Source organism: Acyrthosiphon pisum, chromosome A1 (assembly GCF_005508785.2).
Source record: "Acyrthosiphon pisum isolate AL4f chromosome A1, pea_aphid_22Mar2018_4r6ur, whole genome shotgun sequence".
NCBI lineage: Eukaryota > Metazoa > Arthropoda > Insecta > Hemiptera > Aphididae > Acyrthosiphon > Acyrthosiphon pisum.
The window spans coordinates 161001456-161026159 of NC_042494.1; the positions used below are offsets into that span (position 1 = coordinate 161001456).

The window sequence follows — 24704 nt, forward strand, 5'->3', positions numbered from 1 at the left end:
AGCACATTATAAACATATACTCATAAATTAATTGATATTTTTCTCAGAATGCAAACATTTATGAAACCATCGAATGCAGTCGAGTAACCCCTCCCCATCCATCTTCAATATCCACCCGTAAATACGCCTCTCGAGAGATTGATGTTCACGTGTCTTTCGCAAAATATGAACGCGATTCTTTCCATAAACACTGCTACATACCTATATATGATGGGTAGGTACCAGCTGTACGTATTTTCATCGAAAACAGTAAACATGCGACGAGGTGTCTATAATATATAATAATATTATTTTGACGTTTGTTTAGCCATTCGTTTTAATTATTGCAACGTGTAGGTATGAATAATTTTCCGCGTTGCTCGATTCGTTCGACTCGCTTTTCCAACAATAATATTAAAACGTTTATTAATTAACTGCACAGCCAGCCAGCCAGCCAACCAGCCAACCATAATATGATAGGTACCTAGTATGTGATGTTATATATACATCCAAATAGACTGTACAGACTGCTTACCGCCATTGGGGAGTTACATCATCGTCGTCGATGAGCGCATATACACAGCACCACCACTGCAGTTAACACTATGTACTATCGTGGCCGATCCGCATAAATATATATATATTTATCGCCATCGATCTATATATACATGACATATATGTATGTCAGTGTTCTATACTTCCCCGGCTCGTGTACCGGCTATATATGTATTATATAATATGTACATGTGACAGCAGCAGTCGAGTGTATGATATTATTTATTTATTTTCGCGCGAAAAAAGCGTGAAAAGCCTTTTCAGGATTTCGCTATAATATAATATTATATATATTATATTTATATATACCTACATCTGTGCATGTACACATACGCACACATATATATATAGGCGCGTAGGTGTATATACGCTCTATGAAGGGGGTGCAAAGGGGTACACCTCCCCCACGAAGGCCAATCGTATGATCGCGTGTGTTTTACTCTGCCACCGAAAACGTACACGGGACGGCACTCCGGTCGCACGCTCCGAGTGACCGAGTGCGTAGCGGTTCAGTCAGTGCGCCAGCGTTTCGTCAGACGGTCTCGGGCGCGAGGGATTGTCGTCGGCCAAAATTTTCCGTTCTCGCGCGCGCCGCGATGGTTCCGTTTGCGGTCCTGGCCGTCACCTGCTCGGCGTACCTGTTCGCCGTCGGTCCGGGCTCCTCGTAAGTGTGCATTGGTCACAAAGGTTTTTCTCTATGACGGTCCCGAAACGACACTATAATATAACATTGATAATCTAATTATGACATGATGTAGGTGCGAGTCGATGGTCCAGGGATCGAAACCGAAAGAATTTTTTTTTCCGATTTCGGCTATAAACGGTTGTTTTATCGAAACCGGTTCCAAGCCCTACATTTTTTAAACACTTTTTTTTAAAATTACTTACCTATATTATTATGTTAGCACCAAAGACGTAAATTAAGAAATTTACTATTAATTAAGAAATAATGACCAGTCAATAACGACAAGGTGTCCGATCAATTAGACTAAATACGATATTGACTAGAAAATACCGTTAATGTGCCCATTATTTTCAGGCAACGTTGCACTTACCAATATTTCCTAGGTAGTCATGACAATATTCCGACTTTTTTTCAGCCATAACTGATAAAAATGTTTATTGCATTTGCTTGATGAATTATTAGAAACGGGCCTTCGTTGTAAAGTATTTGTTGTTATCAGCACCAACAATAACATATTTTCAGGCTCTGTGTAATATGTCGACGATCGTACAGTATTATTTATTAAGAAAAATATTCATCGGATGCAATATAAATCCCGATGACGGCCGACCTGTTTGCTATAATATTTGCAGCGTCGTTTTAAATTTCCAACACAATTTTAATATTTTGTTAAACAAAATTATCGACATTGTCTACCTGCGAGTGCACATTGAGGAAATTTCCTAGTCATAGTTGTATATGTCTTAACAAAATATTTGATTTCCATAAAATTGCCTTTATTTTCTGTTAAAGCCGATAGTAACGTCTACAACTAATGTTAGGCATTAATGATACTGACAAGGCATTTACATTATTGCATAAGTTCCATCATTGACGCGATAACATAATATTATAATATTTAAAAACTCGTGTAAGTCGTGTCCTTCGAAACTTTATCCATACCATATTATTGTTGTCTTATACCGTATTGTATATTTTGTATACCTATGTACACTTAATCCGTGGGGTACACAGCCACGTCGTCTGACGTCCCGTGTGGTTTTGATCGTAATAATTTATTCCGATTTTCCATTGTGATAATCATCGTGGTATCACTCATTAACCATGATCTACCGGGGAATTTATAAAGTTGGGCCGAACTCAACTTTTAGACACGAAACGACAGACGATGAATCTGTGAGCGCCCGACTTTATACAATTGCATACCCGCGGAACTTTTCATGACCACGTATAATATTAAATTATTAATTTTATATACGCTGTGAGTTCCACTTAATGTGACAGCTCGTGTCGTTTCGATTCTGTTATAACCGATTGTGATACCACAAACTTGTATTTTTAAATTATTATTATTATACATATAAAAGTCGCGTAATTTATTTTACCCTATTCGCTTATAATTAAAACACGTATTATATTGTATAAGTAGTTAGTTATGTATATTTTTATTTTATGGTGAAATTAAGTATTATATTATACAGGTTTTACCAGCTGTGACCTGTGATGGAATAATATTGAAAACTTTCGTTATCTCAATTTCTGTTTAAATCCTTTCGTTTTCCGAACTTATTATCAAAATATTTTATCACTATTTATTCTTAAACTGACATCACCACGGCTATCACGCAGACCGGACGTTTTTTTTTTTTTAACTCAACGTAATAGTTATGAATGGGCTCCGATTTTGATTTACATAATATTTTAGCCATATAAGAAACGTGAAGAGGGTTTGTTCGTTACAGCGATTCCAATAAATGGTCAATTCAACACATCTGGAAGACAAACGTTTTGGTTTAGAATCTTAGCTTTTTAAGACGCCGATAAAAAAACAGTCGAATCTTTAAACTAGTGACCACTTAGGCGGATCTCATCGGTATGATATTAATGTTTCGTCCGTTCCCAGCGTCTCGCTGGGTCGCACGCGAAATTGACATAATATTATAATATTTTATATCGATGTCCAGCGTCCGAATTCATTTCTGGTACGATTCGTCGTATTTGCGTATAAAATTTTACATTTCTACGTTATTGGCACTATGCACACGAATATGGTTATCTTCGAGACGTTAACGGTTTTTTCGCCGAAGACCACGGCGGCCTTATTTTTTGCGCTATAAAACACTTTTATTCGTTTAATTTTATCGTTTATCTTTTACCGTTTTACGCGGTCGTGTGGTAAAAAAAAAACGTATTTTTTGCAAATTCAACACAGCGTACGTACGTATATTATATTATTTTATGATTATCACAATACGAACATCGCGCATTTTCAGTGTCAGCACATACTATCGGTACATATTATTATTATTATAATTTCAACGAGTTATATAATACCATGTTGAAACAAAATTTTCAGCCGATATTTTACGTTTCGCTATGGCATTTTCGTATTCTTGTTCTTGAGAGTAAATACTGCTAATAATTACTGCAGTGCCAACGGATTGTTTGGATACATTATTATATTATTATTTATTATTATACAAAAAAAAAAAAATTGAATAACGATATTGTTAGCTTAGACAACAAATACGTAATCATCATAAACATGGTATATGAACGTGTATCTAAGTCATTACAAATGTCGTATGGAGAATATCACAATTTTTGACACTTAGCACATAGTTAATAACAATAGTACAGATAAAAAGTACACTTTTATGTTTTTCATTTTCCTTTTGAACATAACTTTAGCATCGACGACACCAATTATTAGTATGGAATGTTTAAAATACGTTTGTTACACGTTTGCGAATAAGTCAAGATTTCTTTTAAACAAATAAGTGAACTATGAAGATACAAAATTATTGCAGTTAAACGTGGAAATTTCCATTGAGTTTTAGATTTTAAATTATAAATATTTAATGAAAAATCGTTAACAGTTTATATTTTACTAGTGTTAGATATATTTTCATTTTATTTCTCAATAGCGTATTGTAAAATCAATTAAATTTACACTACCTATAGGAAAAATAATAAATAATGTGTATTTGCGACTATAATCTCGTTCCCGCCGAATACGTTACGATTTCGTTTTGAACTATTATTTGGCTATTGTTTTTATCATGCATACAAAATATGATTTAATAAAATATTAAAACATAACAGAATACTAATATCACTACACCGAGAACGTTTTAATCACCAGCGGATGATTATTTATGGTGACTAAAAGCGTGGTATTTTTGCACTATAATTGAATTTTTTCTTAACGGATTTAAATGCTGCAAGGTATTTATAAAATCTAATCACATAATTCTTGGAATCACCATTCCCGTAATTAAATTGCATTAATTATTCTTTTAAAGTCGTATTCTTAAATGTCTTCTTTGAACATTTTGAACAACACCGAGATTGCAACCAACTTTTTATTTGGTGTAAATTATTTTTTGTCTTATCGTTGTCAATGCGTACATCCATACATATTATATAGAGTTTTACGAAAACTTTTTATGGCGATGTTGAACGGCAAGTTATAGCCGCTTTTAACTTACAAGAACTCGGGTACCTATATACGGGGAAGAAATACATAGGTACTTACTTATACGTTCGATTCGTACGTCGGTTATTTTACACGTGTTATGTGGTGTCCTATAAAACATTTTACGATTTTATGGTAGGTACCCAAAATTAAAATATATTCATACCTAGATATAGGTTTATAACATTTATACGCGTTTGGTTAAGAGCATACACGAGCGTATATAGTTTATATCATATTCGTGTAGCATCAGATGAGATTATGATGACGGTACCTGGTATATAATTTGGGAGTATAAAATTAAATGTTTATGCCGGATGATAGATTAATGTCGGACATTTAATACTGGTGGCGTAACCTAAAACTCCATCATGTGTATTACCTACCCTAACCCGGTGTTGTAAATGTTTATGGTGAAATTAAGAAAGAAAATTAAAAAAAAAAAACTGGTAACTCGTCAAGAACGTTTGAAACGACGGCGATTGATTTTTAAAATTTAAATTGTATTTCAACAGCCGGATGAGAAGTTGTTCGCATCTGCAGAGAGTGAGAAATATACGACAAGGATTTTCCGATAAAAGTTTATTGACATATTGATATTATATGTATACATATTATATTATGCGACTTAACTCGGATTGAGTGTTATCATATTATATTTTTTTTCGTAAAAACGTCATAACACAGTGTAAATGTGCCATCAAAGAATGCGTCTAACTAAAAATAAACGCTCTATAGTAATTTAATTCTAAAATTTATTTGAAAAGTTTGGATACTCGAGAGAGAGAGAGAAATTTATTGCGGTAACCTTAAAAGCTTATAATTTATAAGGAGATTTACTAAGTTGAAAATCATTAGTCATGATGACCTACAACGATGATTGGAAAATTTTATTTTTATCACAAATATAGTTTTATTAAATTGACATGTATATGTCTTATGGCTGAGGGTCATTCTATAATTTTGTGTGACACGGAGAGCGTTACCGTTACTGTTGCCATGACAACCAAACAATAACAAAGACGTTAGACGATATTAATCTTATAACGTCTCTAGGTTACCAATAAAATTCTATGATTAATATATTTAGGTTACCATAGCAACCTAATTATACTTTTTTAGATTCTGAGCATAGTGATGAATGTATTACATTTAAAAGACATATACATGTCTGATGTATCTGCATGCAATGGAGATACTCCCTTTTTGTTACATTTTTTTTTTCTTTTTTTTTTCCTTTAAAAATCAAGATTATATTGATACTTTTATACATATTATATTGATCTAAAATTTGAATTTTTAAAGTATGGACAACTGTAATTTCTTAATTCGTCTTAAAATGTTATAATATTGTCCACACGGTAAAAATTAACACTACCAATGGTTATCTCATAAAGTCGTCCTAAATAATTATGTGATAGGTACCGACGTCCTACCAGCTATTGCGTTATAGCTATTGCGTGTGATGTTCGATATTATGTATGTTTTTGTTTTTGAAAAGGACTTCTCGGATTCATCGTTTTAAAGTAAGCATAGCAAGTACAGCTTAATCAAAAGACGCAATGACTTCTACTTTTTTTAAATACACTTTTAAATATCAACCTGCTTAAACAAAAATTAATTCTATATAAAACATGACCAAAATACGGTGTGACCCTATATGGAATTCAAATATGGAGGAACCGCTAAGCCTTGAAATTGACAGAAAATCCAATCTTCCCGATTAATGACACTCCGCGCCTAATAACATTATGTGTTACTTTTAAACATTTCCAATCACTCTTTACACTAATATCTGCATACAAACACAATCTCTAAAACAGAATTCACCTTCTACAAACGTGTCAGACTCTGCTTAACCAATCATCCTCCTCTGTTAAAGAACTCAGCACTGATAATATTTCTGGCAATCCACTCGAGGAACAGAGACGTCATCGGGTATACCAGTAATTTAACGAGAATTAAGTAGGTACCTTGGACAATTAACTAGCTCCTGCAATAATAATTAAACATTGCTTTTGACAAAGTGTCTCCACCGGGTGACTTATTTTATGCAGCAAGACAAACACAATAAAAATATAAAATATTTCTTGCATTAACGCCGAATGTTGAACATTATTATGTAATATAATTATTTACAAATCGTGTACTTATTTCAAGTAAGCCACAAACACATTTCAGCAATCGACGAGAAAACGTTTGGATTAAAAAATTTTTGTATTTACTATTTACTATAAATTATAGCATAGGGTACATTTCTAAAACATGGAATTTACTACTGCATACAGGTCCGCAGCACATATTAATGGTACCTGTATCGAGGTTTTCGGTCGTTTTGAAACACGTGTACCTATATATAATAAAAATATAATTTTTTTTTTTTTTTTTTGATGAAACCTTCGACGACTGAGGTCTTAGTAAGGACTAAGGTCGGTAGGGTTGGTACTGTGAGGTTTGAACGGTTGGTGTGGTTGTAAACACGTGTATGTGAAGGCAAAGTTCTTGCGCACTATATGAATTCAGGTGGTGACCCATCCGGGAACTAGTGGCAGCGGCCGTTACTTACTCACAGTCACGTTGCAGCGAACGCTCCACGCCAAGTCACTATAATTTATTGTTTTACATGCAATGTAATAGGTATATTATATGATAGTGCTGCAAATGATAACAATTTCAATTAAAACGGGGTAATTCCGACTGCACTTTCGCTCCAGTGTACACCGAGTGATTAGTAATCCCATTAAGATAACTTAATATAGTATAATAAACAATTATATTACCTATTTAGATAGGTTTAATATTTACTTTATACTCATGATGATATCCACCAATTTGTTCGTCGACTACCAATTGTTCGCGAGCAGTTGTGATATTGTTGAGAGGTGTTTCATACCTGCTTTGCGATATGGTTTTTAAATGGGTAAAATATTATACTGTTTTTCATCCAGTGGATACTGTTTTAAGTGTTTTAACCTACCTATACCGATAATAATTATAAGTTACTTTAAGTTTAAAACTAAATTGTATTACTTTTAATTAAATTTTTTTTTTACGACCGTCGTAAAAGTCATACAATTCAAGTACCTATTGGTCTTGAGAACCTTTTAGATTTTCAATGTCGGTTTTATAGTGATAAATTCACCTTTATGTCGATAACACGTAAGTGAACTAGATAATCGAAATAAATAATAATTTTAGCCATGTATGATATAAAAACTGAATTAAAAATAATAATATTATGGAATAATGTAATATTATGTAATTATAATTTGTATATTTTTTGCATGTGATAAAACTATTTAATCGATACGTATTCTATTATAAAACTGTGAAACTAAGTAAACGCATAAAATATTATAATCACAATTTCAAATGATTTTCAACATTCAAATTTTCATCAAATCGTCATTGACATACATTTTCTTGAATATTATTATAATTTAATATGTGCCGATCGGCGCCCGACTTCTAAGGTAAATTATCGGCCACCATAATTTACAATTTATTATTTGAATGTTTTAATAACTATCACTACAATTGATGATCCTAATTAATATAATATAATTGGAAACCATCTTAAACGGCCACATCTCATCCGTGATGCGTAAACCCGCAGCCGAGTACGCACGACTGCTTATATAGTAAAGACTCAACAATGATATAATTATAAACAATTAATTAGTTTTCTTTGAGATGATACGGTTGTGTTGTTGGTCGGAGCTAAGAATCAAAAGAAGTAGGTAACGATAGAGCTGCACTTAGATTTGAGAAGGGATTTGGATTGGACTGCGCTCGACATCGATAAAATCTTACGTTCGAATTACGGTACAAGGACAATATAATATGTTCTAATTTCGTTCTTTTCAAGAACACAAGACGAACAATAATGAAATGAACGCTGTGGATAACACATCATAAGACTTAATGATCCGTTATACTGTAGTTCGGTTAGGTGGAAAAAAATTAACTATACAAACAATTTCGATGGAAAAATTATTTCGAAATAGTTTCAAACGGAGGCGGATAAAGTGAAACTGTAAAGAGACAGCACACTTTAAAAAAAAAACTATTTCAATATTACTTATTTTTGATTGAATTATCCGTTCGATGGTCCGACGTCAAAAGAGCTATAGTGTAAACAGAATATTCTTAAGAGGACGCCAAACCACCCACACTTGTTGTTGTCTCAGTCTTACAAACGCGCATAACGTACCTATAGGTAGCAAATTTGCATTTAGGAAAACCAATTTTTTAGTGAATCGATAAGCATAAACCATAATCTTTGTTTGGAGATAATTTTTTTCAATATTTTAATTTTTAAGCGTGTTATGAGTAATTTAAAAATACATATTCGCAATTCTCATCGTGTAAATCGATTTATCGTAAAAACTGCAACGTACAAAATACATAGACCATTATTTTACCTTTTCTAGATGGTTTATAAGTCAATTTACTCTAATATTTGAAGTTAACAATTCGGAATTTGTTCAGTTGAACACACATTCAGCTCCATGTCCAGGTTAGGTAAAATAAACTCAAGTAGATAGCTTGTGCTCCCTTTGAAACTATTTGTATTGGTTATTGATTCGTTTGCTATAGTCAAAAGCAATAACAAGTTACACAGGTTTTAAGTTGGGGGTGCTGCCGTGCTGGAGACATGTCAGACTAGCATTCCAAATTTGAATATTCGTGAAAAAAAATCTATTGGTGGATTGTTACAAACTCATTAATTTGTGAGTGTTGGAGACAATAATAATTGTTCGGTGCACATAGGCACAAACGATCACTTCAAATTTATTACAAAAGCTCAAATCGGGGGTTCGCAAAAAATTGGTTATGTTTACGTCTGTATTACACGGATGTATCGCATGCGGGCGTGAGTCATTCTCTTAAGCATGATTAAAAATATAAACCAAATTATGCAGGTAACCTCCACTTAGCCATTTCATACGTTGCAGTGGATCAGTCTGCTGCAGTTTCGTCATCCGAACTCGGTCGAAACCGTTCTTGTTTCCGACTCAAGCGCGGTCCGAACTTAACTATTATTAATTGAATTCCGTGCGTACAATAATAGTCGCAGTTGATCTAAAACAAGACTGTACATATTTAATATACGTATACATACACGTCGCATACAACTTTGCCTGCAACAGAATATTCAATTAATTTTAATAGTATAAGAGTATAATAATATTATAATAGCGTATCTTCTCAGCGAAACGCGCACGTCCCACCGCAGTGGCTGCTGGTACCGCTACGACATGTTACGAGTAATCCCGGGTGGATATTTGTAGGTTGGATACTGTTTAATCATTGAAGATCTGCAAACTTTTAATGTGGCTTAATACTTGTACACGCGAACAGTGAGAAAATCCACTGAACTACAACACACATACGGCCGGGTAATTATTAATAACTTTGCGGAGTACACTCGAACCTGGAACTGTATACATATGGGGATTAGATCGATTTGCATGCAGTGATCTATAAATTAAGCAGCTGTCTTGTACCTATTATAACAAGTTTAACAGATTTCGATTTATGTTTGTCGCTGTGTTTAGAGGATAATAACATAATATAATGTGTATCTTATTGTCGATAATATTGTCTATAGTATAGTAATATGAACTGCAGTTATAAGATAAAAATTATTACGTTTCTGAGTTTTGAAAAGTATGTTCATTTTGGCGTTGGACCAAAATATTAGAACGGATAGCTACATTACAAATTCTCATTTGACATCATAGGGATTGATGACTTAAGTTCTTATTACATAAATAATATTATATGTACTTTAAAAAAGATTTCGAAATTGTATTCAATCAATTTTTATTAGAAAATGATAGTTGAAATACTTAAAGAGTAAGTACATGTGGTGGTTCACCGAATATTCTCACCCCAGTATTTCTCTCAAACAATGAAAGTATAAATATTATGATTTTTGGAATTTTTAAGTATGCTTGAAGTTTAGACCATATTATTGTCAAAGAATTGTCGTGTCATCTGAGATGTGTCTCTGGGCGATATAAACTTTTATTTTTTCAAACAGAAATTACATTTTTTACTTTAATTTCTTAAGTAGATGATTTTTTTTCATAATGTTCGAGTGTAATATAGTATAAGTATAAGTGCTAGAATTCATTAAATGTTACACCAAAAGTTTAAAATCAACCCATTCTTTCCGTACTTTGTATTTTCATTTGTTAGATCTCTTTTCGAATATGGTGTGGTACTGTGGTTTTTTGGAATCCTTTCCTTGCGAAGAGTTTTTTCTGCCTTGAACGTATTAAAAGTAGATTTTTAGTTTTGCTTCATTCATTCACAATACCCTGGTCACCCTCCACGACTGTAAGCATATCCACGAAGTTATCTTCTTCCAAACTCTATCGTCACGACGTTTCGAAGTTTTTGAAGTTCATTAACTCAATTTTTAATGAGTCCACGGATGCTCCAGATCTCCTCAAAAGTCTCTGTTTTAAAATTTCCTCTTATTCTAACCTCAACCAGATTTCTTTCCCTATCACTAGTCAGTAGTCACACCATCCCACATGCACTGAACATATCATACCTCCTGATACGTGCATTTTAAAATATATATTATTACGCTTGCTCACGTATTGTACGATTTAGATTTAAATTGTATTCATACCCCTATTGTAATAATCACCGTTTGGTGTTTATATTGTAATAACAAAATAATTATAAGAGCATATTAATTCCTATTTAGATGCATTAATATTTCGGACAAGTCGGATTGTTTAATAATTGTTAGGTACCTATAGTGAATAAGAAAGTAAGAACGTTTGAAGAATGAAGGTTGTGTCGGCACAAGACATTGTTTAAATAAATGTATAATAAATGTAGCTATCAGAAACATGATCTTCATATACGCCAAAACTGAGGATTTGAATAACTGCATTATCAAAAGATACAATGTGGTTCAGCATTTTGTTAGGAGAATCACCTTGTATATACGCATAAATGAATACGTCATATTATTATAATAGCCACGGAGACTGCTTTTGACAGATTTGTTTTAATTTTTTTTTTTTGCTCTTATGTTATTTTAAAAGTTCTCAAGATGGAGAAAATTGGATTTCTTTGAAGATGTTATAGAGCCTCACACATTATTTTATGAATTATTTTTTTTACGGGTATCTGATAGCGGACATTTGATACGCTTTAAATAAAGTTAATTCATATAATAATTAACATATTATTTTAAGTACCATTGATGTACTTTATTGAAATGTATAACATTATATGATGCAATATTATCAAACACTTATTATGGAGTTTTGGCATTCTGACTATATACGTATATATTCTATTAAAGGAAACAGTAAAACATAATATAATGATGTATAATTTATTTTCATTCTGTATACCGTAGCCATATGGTTAATAAAAAACAAGTTGAACATTATAAGAACATATATAATAAATGTCAGATGAAATTTACATTTTTCAGTGTGGTGTAGTGAAAAGAAATATGGAATATCAGCTATACGGGTGAAAATATTACCTCCTCGACAAATTGAATCATATCTATATTGAAGCGAGTCGGAAAAATGACTGTTTCAAACAAAGTTGGTTGTTTAAACCACAATAATGGGCTGTGCGGGAAATTTATAACCGTAGTCTCTGTTGTAAATGTTTTTATTTTTGAAGTTGAGACATAGGTAAGTTATGTACCGCCATACACAAACTAATATTGCAAAACTTAAACATTAGGTATAGGAGCACAGACATATTTTATATTATATAGTATTTAATGTTTTAAACCTGTAGCATGATGGATTATTCATCATTATTCACGATATAAAACGCTAGACACGGTAGCGGGAGACTGGTGACTGGCGGGCGGCGAGGTTAAAACTCGAAAACTGAAATAACGTCTGAAACACGATTCCGATGAGCAGAGTTCGATACGTCCCAAAAGGTTATAATATTATTAAAAACGGATATATTTTAATAACGTCATTTTCTTATAAGACACTATTAATCATAATTTTTTTTCCAATAACTATAAGTCACACCACTAGAATTCTTATTTATGTGCATTTGCAAAAATTCAAAACTGTCCACTTTAAATACAACAATTATGCCCGATTATGGTATTTAATTTATGATCTATATCGAGTGACGCCGCTTTTAAGTTCTGAAAGTTGAAACGTATTTTCAGAAAAAGAGAAAGTAACGACTGTTATAAATCCAATAGTGTTTTACCGCTGATTTATCTCTATTGAAATACACTTACGTTTTGAACAGAAGCCCAGATAGTTAAAATTAAATTGTTTTTTTTCTATTGACTATTGTACCCAATTAATACGATTTTTATATGAGAAATTTTCAAGGTAAAATATCTTTCCGGTCGTAATTAATTGAAAAATTCAAATGCTACATTGGGTTTTCACAATTCATGATTTATGGATAAGTTTTAACTATTAAACTTTACGAAATGTTCAAAAGTTCTTTGTTTGTGTTATAATTATAATAATTACAGCAATATCTTAAAAGTAAAATACAAAATATACAGTTTATTATAATTCGATTTTTTATTTTAATTTAGAAATGATTTTGAAAATTAGTTTGTCACTATTATTAACTTCATAGTTATTTGCCAAACTCGCGATTCAATTAAAAAATATTGTACTGTGAAAAAAAAAACACAAAAGTAACTACCGACAGGTGAGTCATCGGTCATGCCAGTATACCTTGGATTTAAAGTACTTAAATCTTATTTAGTTGAGTTCATATTTCAAAGTAATAATTTACAATATAATACAATTTATTCATAAAGTGTTTTAACTAAAACTGATTTTAATTGCACGCAAAGGTACACGCAAAACTAACCATGTAATTATAATGCTTGAAATACGTATTAGTTTCAAATAAACTATAAAATAAGATAAATTAAACATTTATAATTAATTGTCTTAAAAGTAAACTAAACAATGACAAGTATAATATTATTTATATATATATATATATATATATCATATTGTAAGGGCTTGTATAATTAGTATAAATCACTTTGGTTTTTGTCGTAACTAACTACCTACTTAAAATGCATGATGAGCATTGACCTCTATATAAAAACAAACTTTTTAACTTAGTTTTGTATAAATAGCATAAATTATGTTCACAGTGTATCAAGATCACACGTAATATAAATTTAAGTTTACTATCAGATTTATTTTATCCTGCGTACTTTTGCTATATCTTGCGCCTTACGAAAATATTATATTCGATCCTGAAAATAGTATCCTCAGAACTGGATTTGTATATAATATACCAATCCTCGAATCTATTCCTTCACAGACATTGTAAAACCGTAAGACCACCTATATAATAAAGTAGACATATAATTTATTTTCTATACCTATAGTAGTGTCAAGTGCAGTTGATAAAATTAGTTCTTGTACAGAGTTATAATACAATATATAACGGAGATTCTTGAAATGAAATTGAACCCTACAAAAATATAATAATGAAGACTACTGCTGCAAATATGAAACATATTAAAGCTAACATTTTTAAGCTGTATTTATAAGCTTTAGAAAAATATAACTTTAATTATATTTTATTATTGTTACATTAATGTATGACAGTATTTAATTATTATATCAAATAAAAATATTAATTATAAATAATTAAATATAATGTATTCCTTGATTTAAAAATATAACACTCTGCGCACTTGTCACTCTGCGCACAAAAGCTAAACCTTTATATAAATACATAAAGTAATCTATAGAATAAAAATTATAACGAATATTAGCGTATTGTCTAAGAATTACGATTTTTCATATTATTATAGTTTTACAAACTATAATTAATTTATTTAGAATGAAATTACATTGTACACTAAATACTTTGTACTCTATTCCAATATTGTGCATTGTTAACTGTAAAAATGATCTGATACGAACCGCACCCAATTAAACATTTAAAAAAAAAATTCTATAACATAACAATGCAGTATCATAAAAAATAGCAACAGACATAATACTCACAATTTTCACTGAAAATATTAATATTAAAATATTATACGTTGGACTGCGTATAATTTTTTAACTACCGAATCGACGTGATTTTTTTCTTTTAAAAAACTGTATTTTGAAGTGAACACAAAGAGCGAGCTATGTAATGGCCGTGAGCTTTATATATTATATAACTTTTAGTAATGTCCATTGAATTAATGTCAGAGAGTGCACGATGTTGTCGTGACCCCTAACATTTGATATTACTTAGATGAAATGTAATTCATGAATTACAAAAAAAAAAAAAAATGAATTGAAGATATATTTTTTTCGTGACAATAAAGGATCTCCGTCTCGATAAAGCGTAGTCGTTGTACTATTCAAAGGTAACGCTTTGAAAATTTTGAGGGCCTTTAAACACCTTGTAAATTTAATAAAGCGGGAAAATATAATTGTTTGAAGTGTAAAAACGGCGAAAAAAAAATCCCTTACCTCCGCATTACAAGTACCTGCGCTCTCACTATTTGCTGGATTTTCTAAAATGAAAAAAAAAAAATGAATATACAAAACGTCGAGACATTAATTCCTAATAGAATACATAAAATTATAACGACTCTCGTGTTTGGTATCATAGGTACGCATCGCCAACGTGGCATGTAACGGTATGCCCATAATATAGTAAAATATATAAAACAGAAACCGTTATTGAATTATTAAAATTGCGATTTGTGTAATAATTTAGTCATATCCGTATACTTTCTGCGTTATAGGCGGTGGTACATGCAATAATATTCTACATTATAAGTACGAGAATAAACTTTTAAATATTGACGTTATATACTGGAATTAAGTGTCCAAGGATGAAAAACATTCGGTTGTCCGGTGTACCTACCTATATTATATGGTAATATGGGATGATCTATTTAACGTAACACTCATTATTTCGTAAAAATATTTCTTTTACATACATTTCAGTCATTACAAAACAACGTTTTTGTAAAAAAAATTTATATATTTATAAGTTGTTTTGCTGTTTTCACTGTCAATATTAATTTTTAGTTTCTTATTCCAAATCAGAATATTGTTTGGAATATTAAGATCCATAGAAATTGCAGTCGAGTAGTTATGGTTAGTTAAAAGCTTTGCGGAACAGCAGTGGATGAGAGGTCCACTTCGCTCATCTAAACTTTTAATAATTATAACTCATAAGCTACTCGTCAAAAACTCTATTTGTATACATCTATGTACTCGACAAAATATTTAGATTTGGAATAAGGAGTTAAAAACGTAAGTTGTCACTTGCCATTCAAAAAATCAAAAATCAAAAAACGGTAGTGAAAAAATGTTTTAAAGAAATATATATTTTTTTTAAATGATTAGTTTATACTTAGCGACTTAAAAATTATGTAAAAAAAATATTTTCTATAATAGTTTTTGATTTAATGAGTGTTTTGCGTTAAATATTTCACTCGGTATTATGTTAATAAATTATAATACAGTATAAAAACTATACCAACCCGATCGATGAATAAAAACGTACTGATCATTCATTGCAGACGTCATTGTTCGTTTGACGCTTACATTTCGAAACGTGATAAAATTCACAACGATGTTTGGTCCCTGACAAGCGAAAAAAATGAGACTGAGCCGTGTGTATTATATTATGAATAACCTGCAGAAACATGAATATTACGATATGGCGATTGAATCATCTCACCACGTAGATTATTCATCTCGTCATTCGTTAGGTGAACACGAATTCGTGGAGAAACTGTTGGTTTTTTAAACATTTTTTTGTCTATTTAATTTTTGTTTTATTCTGCACCGAGACGAATTGTTTTAGAAACTTGCGGTATCCAATAGAACGCATTTCGGCCATAACAGTAATATGTATATCCCTTTAAAAACACGGTCCCACTAGACAGTTTAGTATCAACTACAGTCGTCTGATTTTTGAAAAAACAAAAAGCGTTTGAAAAATAATTACCAACGAGTCATCGATTACTAGAATTACTTAACCTTTAATTTTGAAAGAAACTTCATAGTTATGGAAATAAAATTTATCAAGCGTTTGTCAATATTCAACAGATGTCGCATAATTAGATGGGGTTTTAAACGATTATTTGTAAGAAAAAAAAAGTTACCTAGAAAAATGTATTGATGAACCGAGACAGCTGCCTATTTCATATCTGGTCATTTTTATTTGAATAACAAATATGGTACAACACGTGTAAGTACATTTTGCTAGTGCCACTGGTTCGAGCTTAATGTATTTTTATATTTATCTGTGGCTCGACGCAAATAAAGTGATAATAATAGGTTTTTTATATTTTTAATAGACAGTCTTATATAACACGCGATACCTATATACCGTTACCAACGCTGTATAATAATAATAATAATAATAATAATATAATTGGCAGGTAATGTGATTGAGGTCAATGTGTCACCACAACGAAATTATACGTCATCAGAATATACTTGTTCAATCCATGTAATTGTTAAAACGCAGCAGTGTAGAATTGCGTCGCAGTGTGATCATTATTGTCATTTCGGGCTCACTTTGTTGATTGAAATATCGTGTGTTTAATATCGTCGTCCGCTGGTCGGGACGTCATTTTTACAGCGTGTTTGAAATCGCTTTGACGTCACAACGACACGACAACGACATCGATGACGTAGACTTATTTAGGGTATATACCCATATATAATATTACGTATATATTATAGAGTTATAAAATATTTTAATCTTTTTTCTACGGTTGTACAGGCACCGCTGTATTTTATAATATTATTATCGTATCATTTTATCATGATTATTGTTTCGGTTAAATGTGTTGAGATATCGGACATGCACGTTAACCACGATTAAAGATCGCAAGTATGGTCGCCCGACGAATCTAGAAAATGTCTAGGTACCGAATTGAATCTCGATAATCAGTATTGAACAGCTGGAGATTTCCGCACTAGCGCTTATTTGTTGTAGTGACTATAATTGATGTTACCTTTCAAATATTAATTGTAGTTGTGTAATAGCTACTATGACATAAAAGCACTAGTGCTTAAATCTCCAGCTGTTTATTTTAACTTTAATACTGACTATAGAGATTCATGTCAGTAGACGCTTTTCAAGTATGGGAATCGTAGGTCCGTTGAGCAACCATACTATCTATAGCCGTGACGTTTTCGAAGAATTATCAAGGTCTCTGTCCCCCCCTCCCCAATTGTACCGTCCTGATAACATTTTCGAGTCTTAAAGATTTAAATCTCCTATATCTGGCTATATAATATGATATTTCCGCAATTAACATATTTGTGTATTTTATAATCTGTTTTGTTATATTATGTTAAGAATATCGCATTTTAATACAGTGATAAGTATCTCAAATGTTTTATGATTTTTACCTCAGTGTTAACTGTTGAATATTTAATGAGTTGGCCCCCTACGAATTTTTGGTTTTTGGCCGACTACTGAGTTAAGATTATTCGATCAAAATGAAATGTATCTGAAAGTCCTCTCGGGTTCACGTCATTAGATTCATACACGTTTAATGTTATTACATTTTAAAATTACGTTCATAATATAACGTATGGTAACGAATTTTCTATTCAGTAATGTCAGCTGCGGTCGTTAATTAATGTTTATGATAATTTATATCAACAAAATATACCCTAACAATGAATTTAAAAACATGATATTTTTTCAATATTCATTACTGCTTTTAAAATCCTATATTTGACCTTTGTTGCGTCCATTACGATTTCCCCACCCGTTCGTTTCTGACTTCAGGTGACTCGTATCCGTATTCGTTGGGCACATTTTGTAAATTCGTTTTAAACTGTGTCAGTCTGTCTTTTGTATTTGGAAACTCATCAGCCTTTTTTCGTATAATTCTCGTATCATTGCTCAACAATTAATACCTCTATAAACCTTACCATACAGTATACACTCTCGATTCTTTTACTCATAAAATATGTTCTATTGTTCTTCTTATACCTGTGGGCTTTCCGTATGCATTTGTTACAAAATATTTTAAGCACAAAATATAAATTATTAATTTGTTTACACATCGTTTTCGATTATAATAACAATAAAAATGAACATACATTTACCGTTATTGAATAATATCGTAGTACACAAGTACCCACCATAAACTCATACGGAAAATATGTAAATATTAACCTGGTTTTAGTCGATTTTTGAGTATATAAATAGTATTTGATGTAATATAAAGAATCACTTCAACATGTATGGTTGAATGGTTGGTATAGCCCAAAACAATTTCGTTAAAAAACTATTTTAAAATTTTTTATTATATTTTTTGCAGGAATTCTTTTGAGGATATAATATTATTTAAATCATTTTAAATTCTCTGCGGATCGAGCAATACGGTTAAACAAACAGTTGAATTGAGAAAAAAATTTGTATGTATACGTATGAAACTGATTTTGGGTCAATTGGTAAACGAGTGTTCAAACGTATAATATTATATGTTTTCAAAACATTCAATTGTGCTAAATATTGTAAATTTTATAATTTTTGAAAGGGCAACTTTATCAAATTCGAGGTTAGTGTAAGAAATAAAATCTCTTGACATTTGAGCTTCAGTAAAACGTAATTTATTCATAAATTACGAAAGTGGTCTAAATGATTAAAATGTACCTATTGATATAGGTTAGGTTAGTTGTAAGTATCTACTTTGTTGTAGCTTTTAAGAATATAAACTAATATCACTACGCATGTTGCAGTCGTGTAGACAATTTAATAGATTAAATCTAACATATTTTTAAAACATTTAAAAAGTGTGAAATAATAGAGTATAAAATGTTAAAAATTAGTTATTTTTCTTGTCATTAAATACACTAATTGAAACGAGAAATTATTAAACCATTATTTTCAAATAATTTGTTGACACATTAATGGCAATAATATATCATGAATTAATTTTAATTATTAATTGCATCTTTTAAAAAGAGCAATAGTAAAATGTATATTTAAAATAATATATTTTGTTAAAGTCCTTGGTTACGCGCATTTATGAATGCTGAAAATTAAAATTCTGATGTCGTAAAAATTCCTGACCCTTAACCATTGGAGCGCGTCCACGGACGTAGTAAAACATTCTACATACAAAAATTGAAAAAAACTTTAATTAATGAAGAAAAATAAATAAATTTTTTTTTATTCATTTAAATTTAAACACACTATTATTTTAAGTGTATGATTTTTATTCGCATAATATTATATAACTTAATTAAATGTAGGCGTATAAATAATATATAATATATTATATTTTATTTGGTTCGTAAAGTTGTTGAGCTGAATACCTATAATTATTAGGGCATACCACGAAAGATAAGTAAATGTAAATTTTAATAAATTGAAAAAAAAAATTACTATATAAAATTAGGTCAGTTCAGCAATTTATCATTCCATAATCTATTGAAGAAAAATATTACGATTCCCCAAGTGCATATCGTTGTTTTTCGTCAAACGCATAATTTAGTTTTTACCTTGACTTAATATTATATACACAATACATATATTCAATTTAAAATAAAAATGTAGGTACGGGCTTTATTATATTTATAAATGGATCTAAATTTAAAGCAAAATAAACTAAAATATCAAGCATTGTAAGAACATTAAACCATATTTTTATATCGGTTACTCATTGGCCATTAGTTATTATGATCTCTATAACTGTTTATATCACTTTCACCATTTTTATTTTTACATTAGCTAATTAGGATTCCTGTGCCTCTCAACTCTAAATTTTTCATTTGTCATACATATTTTTATTTCAAATTTATACTGTACCATATTAACTTAGTCTATAACTTCATATAGTTTTTGGGAATTAACAGGTACGTTTGTAATTTGTAAGTATTACATTCATAATTTATATCTGTTACTATATTATATAGATATAAAGATATATAGAAATATTTAAACAAATATTAGTCTTCAGCATTAAAAGCAATATAATAATATTTTATTCTAATAAAACATTATTTAAAATGCAAATAACACAACTTACTTATGATTCATATTTTATGAATTACTATAAGTATGTAATGTGTATTTTGCCCAGGATTTCTTAAACCGACCGTTTCTAATAAAATATTAGCTAACCCGCAATCTTAATTAAATACTGTAGAGGACACTTTATCAACTTTAAAACTAAATTAATAGGAAACCATTGACACCGGAAACTCAATCATTGGATCTTGGTTTGAAAATAATTAAAATGTGTGTACATAACAAGTAAACTGCAGAATTCAATTATTTATTATACTCATGGAACTAATCGTTGAATTTTGAACGCCAAAATGTAAAAGGATATAGAAACAAGAACAGTACAATCCGAGAAGCATATAAAAGTTATATACACTGCCCTTGACAGCCGGTACAAATTATTATAGAATAAACGATTAAACGATTTCGTGTACGTTCTATAAATCACCGAGCTAAATAGGTACATTAAGTTTTTTTCTTTATAAACCCAACATTTTCAGGAAATCCACGACTATACCTATTACTTACAAAAACTTGATGTGACGCTTTTTTAATGGATAAAATAACTATAAAAAGATACCTGTACCTATTATATTTAGTGGTTGTTACCCTACATTTTTAGAATTCAATCCTTACCATGCAAATTCGGGATTTAGCGTCTAATGAAAAAGCTGCGGTTGTTACATTTTCCAAGTGTCCATACCATGTTATCCTAGCAAAGTACTCGCATGTGTTTTCGAGTTGTGTGGAATTTGTGGAAATTTAAAGCTAATTACTACGCGTGTTGAAAAATGGTTTGTCGGCAGCCCTAAATCGTGTCTATATTCTTTACCCTCAAGTTTAATGCTTTGCTGAGCAGGCCTATTTATATTACTTATACGTTATACTATTGTGTTCATTAGAAAATTATTGTAAATTTATATATTTTAGACTTTAGTGTTAGGTACATTACAGAAAGTCTGCGATGTTATCTCGGTAGTCTCGTAACAGAATCTATTTGACTGAAAAACCACGATTAGTCGCAAAAAGTGATGTCTTATCATTACTAAAATAAAAAAAATGAAATTTTATTGTAGATACCTTCAGCTATAATGATGATTCGTGATTATGTTTTCATATGCATATACCACGTATAACATGCGGTTGTGAAATATCGATGAAGACGTTTAATAATATGATGCTAAAAAATAAAGCTATAAAAACCCCAAGCGTTTAAGTAATAAAAAAACCGTTTGAATGTAAAGTAGTATTCGAATGCTATTACTTACGTTCGATGATAACTTCTGTCAATAAATAAATTATCTCGTGCGTGCCACGATAGTACTATAGGTACGATGATTAACTGGTCGAAGGTGGAAGGTCTCATCGTACACTTGGGCCGTCGTCGGCTAAAACCGGTTTCAGTCATTAGTGCTCGACGCTAATTATTATGACGACGAGTGACCAGAGAGACTCGTTAACGACGAGTATATTAGTTATATTATGATATTCGTAATACGTTATATGGGGTTGGTGGATGAGATTTTACAAGCCAAGACCGAAATGATTTAAACATTTTATATAATAAACCAATTATAGACAGTTGTAATAATATTGATTGGGATAAATGACTTGTTTTTCTTTTATTGAATTTGAAACAAGTATCCATAATTTGGTCAAGTCAATCTCTGCCTACAATCATAATTCGATTTTCTTTTTTAAATTTACTCATAATAAAATTTAGTAAGAATAATATAAAATATAAAGCAGAACTAGAATAATATGCATACGTGCATTAAGGATATATTCGCTATATATTAAACCGGACGGTTATTTTCCATGGCCCGTAGGGAAATTAAATTGGATTAACCGATACTATGAGAAATGCTCAGCATTTGAGACTATTCAAATAATCTCCACTTATTATAATAGTACTGTACCGACGAAACCCAGAGAAATATTAATTCTTCCTTTTTCCGTATAAATACCTATGTATTGATGTTTTCGAAGTAATTAATTGTTAATGTAAGTGTTCCTACTTAATCGAATTTCAACATCGAGTAACTATTCATTAATTGTTACACTTGTATTGAGTCAAGATGATGAGTGTCAATTATCGTTCAATATTGTTATATGAACGTAGACAATTTATTATTATATATACCTATCATTCAAAAAACTATTTCGATGAGTTATCGGATAACTTAAAAGGTCCGGTTAATGCAGCCACTGTGTGATGGTAGTTTATTTTATTATTCATCGCATTAAGAACATTTCATACGTAATTATTATTATTATATTTAGATCAAGAGAAATTAACATAATATGAAATAGGTGTACCAGAATTGCCTATCCTAGACGCCGTGTTACCAGAGTTTGAATAATGTAAACATAATATTATATTGAAATATTAAAATATTAAATGCATAATAATATTATTATTGAAATGCTTTTAAAAACCTATCAAATTTTATTAATAAGAACATCTTGTTAAAATCTTTATATTATTAAATTCAATTTTGTTTTTAAATCAATTTGCCAGTTCATCGTAAATCCATAACTCCATCTTAATTTTTATCACGTAAAAAATGACAAATGTCATTAGGTACGTATTATTATTAAAACAGGTTTGACAATTATTAAATCATATTTTAAATTGTAATTCTAAGTAACCTGGCTAAAAAGGCGTAACTTGTAGTGTTTTTTTTTTTTTTTGGTGAAGGGAGGAGGATGTATTAAATATTTTTTTACCTATATTATGTCCAAAAATCAAACGGTGATGTAGGTGATGCCTTCCTTCTCGTCAATAATTTACTTATAATAAATCTATAGGGACAATAGTAATATGTCAACACTACATACCTATTACCATATTATATTATTTACAACTTTAGATGAACCTACTTACACAGTATAAACATAGTAATGACTAATATAATAAGTAATTAAATAAAACGCACTAAAAAAATATGATATATTCAAGCGTAATGCTTTAAAAAAATTATAATGTGTTGCATTATACAATAAATTTAAACGTAGGACAAGTGGAAAAATCGGTATCTCTGCCCCAAATATAAAATGTCAAGGCAGCAACTATCTTTACTTATCCTCAGATTATGATTATGCTTGCATAGAATTTCTCAACATTAAAGTAAAAAAAAAAATAAATGTAAATATTAATTTAATACAGTACTAATTCTTTAGTATATAACTAATCGCCATAAGTACCGCTATTAAAGTAAATATGTTGGATACATTTTAAGATATAACGTTTAAATGTCAAACAATATTTGATGTTTGAAACATAATTTAATATATTATAAAGATATTTTTTAAAAATAAATCAAATTGTATTTTGTTCAAAAGACAACATAGTGCATTTGTTATAAATGCCACTATAGTACGTCATTGGTTTTGACGACTGTCTGAAATTTTATCTTTAACTCTAAAACAATTTAATCAAACTTAAGAATCAATACGACTTGAAACATTTCAAATAGATTGAAGAACATTGATTGTCCAAGAAAGTTTAGTTTAATTTATTCACATAGCAATATATTTTTTACGATTTTAAATGTAGGTAGACTACTTGTTTAGAAATGTAATAAACATATTATATTGTTAAAGGTACTTACGTAAATATATACAGCTTTTATGAAAAATAATTCGTTAAAAAAACACTAATAATTCTTGTGAAAATTAAATAATTATCAATTTAATGTGTATCGTATTATAATACACGTTTCAAGTGTTTTGGTTGTACAAGCAAGAGAACTCGAAAAGTTTAATTTGACATTTAAAAAGCTGAGTCGAGGAACGAAGGATTTCTTAAGCGATCAAAATTAATATTTAATCATTAATTTTTGTTGTACCGAGTAACTCAAATTTTCATAATTCTTTGGAACACTATTCAGTATTAAACCAATAACAGTTTAAGGGGATTGGTGGCGGTGATTTCTTGTCTTTGTCTAACACACGCGCAACATAAGAATTTAGACGTTTTTTTTGTCCAACGTACCGATT

At 30.4% G+C, this 24704-nt stretch overlaps 1 protein-coding gene across 1 annotated transcript in view; it reads left to right on the forward strand.

Moving 5' to 3' along the window:
* Positions 1 to 1000: 1000 nt before the first annotated feature.
* LOC100159323 (glycine receptor subunit alpha-2-like) overlaps positions 1001 to 24704 on the forward strand; it is a 234806-nt gene continuing 211102 nt past the window's right edge. Inside the window, exon 1 of the mRNA XM_029488719.1 lies at positions 1001 to 1198. Within this exon, the coding sequence (XP_029344579.1) occupies positions 1131 to 1198 (68 nt within the window). The 5' untranslated portion in view covers positions 1001 to 1130. The remainder of the gene's footprint in view (positions 1199 to 24704) is intronic.